Consider the following 4,009-nt stretch of genomic DNA (forward strand, 5'->3'; position numbering starts at 1 on the left):
TTATTATTATTATTATTATTATTATTATTATTATTATTATTATTATTATTTATTTCCGTTAACTATTATTGGGAGAAATGTTTCAATGAGAGCTATGGAAAAAAAAAAAAAAAACAAGGTGAAAAGAGATCGTTAATATATATATATATATTATCTTCTTTGTTTATATACTTTTTTTCTATTCAGTTTGGCAATTCCCGTATTTCCTTTTCAGTAAAGTTGCAAAATGAACATTTAAAGCAAATATTGACGATAATAACAATATTGACCGGTATTCTTCTATGTTTTTCTTCTTTTATTTTTCTTCTCTACTAGGTAATAGCAAGGAATAGATGTCCACTTTTCGTTAGTGTATACAAGTACATATATTGGCGTGCGTATATTATTGATAGATAGAAAGGTGCACTATAAGCACCTTAACTGATAAAGAGGAATATACTATGTCCATATGTATTTTTAAACAAATTTGGGTTTTATCAGTGATGTTTGACTTTTTTTTCTACTATAATATATATATATATATATATATGCGTTTATTGTTGATATTTATTGCTATTTTGATGGTGTTTACATCTTTATTTTACCCTTTCAATCAATAAGATTCTCATTAGGATTGAAAAAAAAAAAAAAAAAGTTAAATAAAACTATCAGAGGTGCATAATAGTATATAGGCTACATCTCTACTTAAAAACAAACTCACGTAAAAGAAAAAGAAAAAAGGAAATATATATTTAGATATATCAGGATAATAAAGTGCCAATCGAAAGAGAACATGTTCAAGTGTGCGACTCGTGTTTTCTTAGCCACCAAGACTATCCCCCTCAACCCACAAAAACCTTTCAAGTTACATACTGCTGGTCGTGATGATTTGCCACCTGTTCCTACAACTGCGACATACGACCCAGAGCAAATGAAGGCGGGTCTCGAAATGATGTTCCGTATTCGCCGTATGGAATCACTCAGTGATCAGTCATACAAACTCAAGAAAATTCGCGGTTTCTGTCACCTGTACATTGGACAAGAGGCTATCCCTGTTGGTATGGAGAATGTTCTCACATTTGACGACCCTATTGTAACAGGCTACCGCGATCACGCATGGTACTTGGCACGTGGTGGTACCCCTCAGGAAGTGTTCGCAGAGATGTTCGGCAGGGAGAGTGGATGCTCCAAGGGAAAAGGTGGCAGTATGCATATGTACAAGGTGAAGAATAACTTCTACGGTGGTAATGGTATCGTTGGTGCACAAGTGCCTCTTGGTGCTGGTCTTGCTTGGCGTTACGCATTGGAAAACCGTGATAAGCCATCTAATGTGGCTGTTACATTTTACGGTGACGGTGCTGCAAACCAGGGACAAGTGTTTGAGGCGATGAACTTTGCAGCATTGCAACGCATTCCTGTGATTTTCTGTTGTGAAAACAACCAATTTGGTATGGGTACAAGCAAAGAGCGTGCCTCATATCAACCTGAAATGTACCGTCGTGGAGATTACATCCCTGGAATTCGTGTGGATGGTATGGATGTTCTTGCAGTTCAAGAGGGTACACGATGGGCAAAGGAATGGTGTCTCTCTGGTAAGGGACCTATCGTAATTGAGTTTGACTCATACCGTTACGTTGGTCACTCCATGAGTGACCCTGATAGTCAGTATCGTACAAAGAGTGACATTCAAGAAGTTCGTAAGACACGTGATTGTATTCACAAAATGAAAGATTTCATGCTTCAGGAGGGACTTATGACAGAAGATGAGATGACAAAACTTGAAAAGGATGTGAAAAAGGAAGTGGATAAACAGCTACAGATGGCGGAAAAGCAGAAGCCAGCACCACTTAGCGAACTCTTCCAAGATATTTACACTGGCGAGCAATACGAACATCGTACAACACAGGGAACTGTATATGCTAAGCCATGAAAACTCCCTAAAAGGTATTAGTTGCTAAGTAAAATGGGTCTAAAAAGAAAAAAAAAAATAAATATATAAATATATATGTATGTATTTATATTTATCTTTATAAAGGGTTTTTAGGAGTTCCGCACGATATTTTCCTACTTGTATGTTAACATTGAGGAGCTTTTTCTTGTGTTACGTGTGGTAGAAGTGAAAGAGGAGAGAATACAAAAATAAAATAGGGAGATGATAAACGATGCCTTTATATGGTTATTTGATATTTTTGCGTGGATTGTATTCCTTGTAATCAACTCTTTTTTTTATTTATTTATTGTTACTCTTCTTTCTTGGCTTCGTATTTTCATTATTATGCACATTGTATCCACTCTAATTACTATCACTACTAGTTCCGCTCCCAATTAAATGAGTTTTTTTTTTCGTTTTGTTCACGCGGAAATCGTAGAGGAAGAGGTACGGAAAAAAAAAACAACAAAAACAACAACAGCAACCGAAAAACAGGGGAAATATGTGGCGGTACTGTCGTTTTGTCTCGTTTGTTTTTTATTTTATTTGGTTTACTTGTTTGTTTTTTTTCTTTGTAGACCCTTTTGCATTTTTTATTTTATCTGATTGGTTCTTACCTTTACAGGAGTTCTTTTTTTTTTTTTTTTTTTGTCTCGGTTCATATTTCTTGATTAACAAGGGAAAGATAGAAAAATAGACATTAGTTTTCTTTTCGTTCTTATAATTTTCAAAAGTTTTATTTTAATGAGACGACATCATTTTATCGCGTTATTTTTAACACCAAGTTGTTGTAGTCGTTCTTCCTTACTATTATTACCAGTGACTATGGTAATACCGCGTAGATTTGAGCGCCTTCCCTCTGGGCGAGTGCGGCTACCTAGGAAGGAGTCTAGTCTCTCTTCCACTTCTTCTTCATCTTCGTCAGAGCATGGATCTACTGGGAAAGTATTTGTGAACACCACTGGAATGCCCGTTGGGGAAGTAGAGGAAGGTCGTCGTGGATTTCTTGGTTTTGGTTCACGTGCTGGGCGTAAAATGCCGCTTAATCCTCTTGCAGCTTTAAATCCAGAGATTCGTGATCCCAGTGAAGACCGAAGCACCTCTCGATTTTTACTTGCGTTACAACAGTTGAATGGCAAGCGAAGAAGTCGAGAACAAAAGATGACATTACAACTTTCAGCAGAACAAAAACACGATATAGTTAATCGATATGCACAAACTCGTTGGTACGGATTTTTGTGGTATCCTGCTAGAAATATAACAGAGCGACAATTTAAGTGGTGGCGTCGCTTTGCTCACCTTGCCCTCATTGTGCTGATGTTGTTTGGTTTATTCATCGCACTATTGCTTTACTACCGTGAAATGGAAACGGTACTTTTGCTGAGTCCTGAAGATCGCCGTGATTATCAACATATAGTTTCTGGTATGAGGTATAGCGAGATTTACCACCTTGCCATGGATGTTTTACAAAAGGAAGATCCACTGGAAGCATTACCGGCACCGGCGCGGTATCATTTAATTCTTGAAGCTGCTAGGGAAAAAGGATGGCATCAGATAGATTGGGAACTTGAGGCGCGTACACGGTATCCATATTCCCCATTAGATGAAATGGATTTTATTCACATGTTTTATTGGGGAGTAATTTACATTGGCTCTGTATTAACTGGGGGTGGAGAACTTTTCTCAGACCGTTTTGGCAATCTAATGGATGTCAAGGGAGAATATAGACGGCGCGAGATGGAAGAGAGTTTCGTGGAACACGGCCCAATGCTTTCCTCCTCACACAAAAGCGAAGAAAGGGGATGAAATACATATTTTGTGACGTGTCAGTAAGTGCAAGCCTTTCAAGAGACATAGTAAAATGATGATGATAAAAAAAAAAAAAAAGGTTTGAGACGAAAGGAAAAGATATGACAGCTGCTATGTATGTATGTAGTTGTTTATTTATTTATTTATTTATTTTTTTTTTTTGTGTGTGTCTGTGTGACGGACTCAGTCTGTATCGCCATAAAGGAAGGAAAGGAGTAAGTAAGAAAGAATGCAGCCAAACATAGGCAAGGAATCTTTAAGAGAAGATAACGAGTTTCCACTTGAAACACT

The 4,009-nt window shown here is 37.0% G+C and overlaps 2 protein-coding genes across 2 annotated transcripts; both read left to right on the forward strand.

The window, feature by feature from the left end:
• Positions 1–772: 772 nt before the first annotated feature.
• On the forward strand, positions 773–1,909 carry TM35_000034840 (pyruvate dehydrogenase E1 component alpha subunit; the record flags this gene model as incomplete). Its single annotated transcript, XM_029022251.1, has 1 exon — positions 773–1,909. The coding sequence occupies one exon, from the start codon at positions 773–775 to the stop codon at positions 1,907–1,909; it is 1,137 nt and encodes a 378-aa protein (XP_028886797.1).
• A 744-nt stretch (positions 1,910–2,653) lies between these two features.
• On the forward strand, positions 2,654–3,715 carry TM35_000034850 (uncharacterized protein; the record flags this gene model as incomplete). Its single annotated transcript, XM_029022252.1, has 1 exon — positions 2,654–3,715. The coding sequence occupies one exon, from the start codon at positions 2,654–2,656 to the stop codon at positions 3,713–3,715; it is 1,062 nt and encodes a 353-aa protein (XP_028886798.1).
• Positions 3,716–4,009: the final 294 nt, after the last annotated feature.

This window comes from Trypanosoma theileri, assembly GCF_002087225.1.
Source record: "Trypanosoma theileri isolate Edinburgh chromosome Unknown TM35_Tth_3_V1, whole genome shotgun sequence".
NCBI classification, from domain to species: domain Eukaryota; phylum Euglenozoa; class Kinetoplastea; order Trypanosomatida; family Trypanosomatidae; genus Trypanosoma; species Trypanosoma theileri.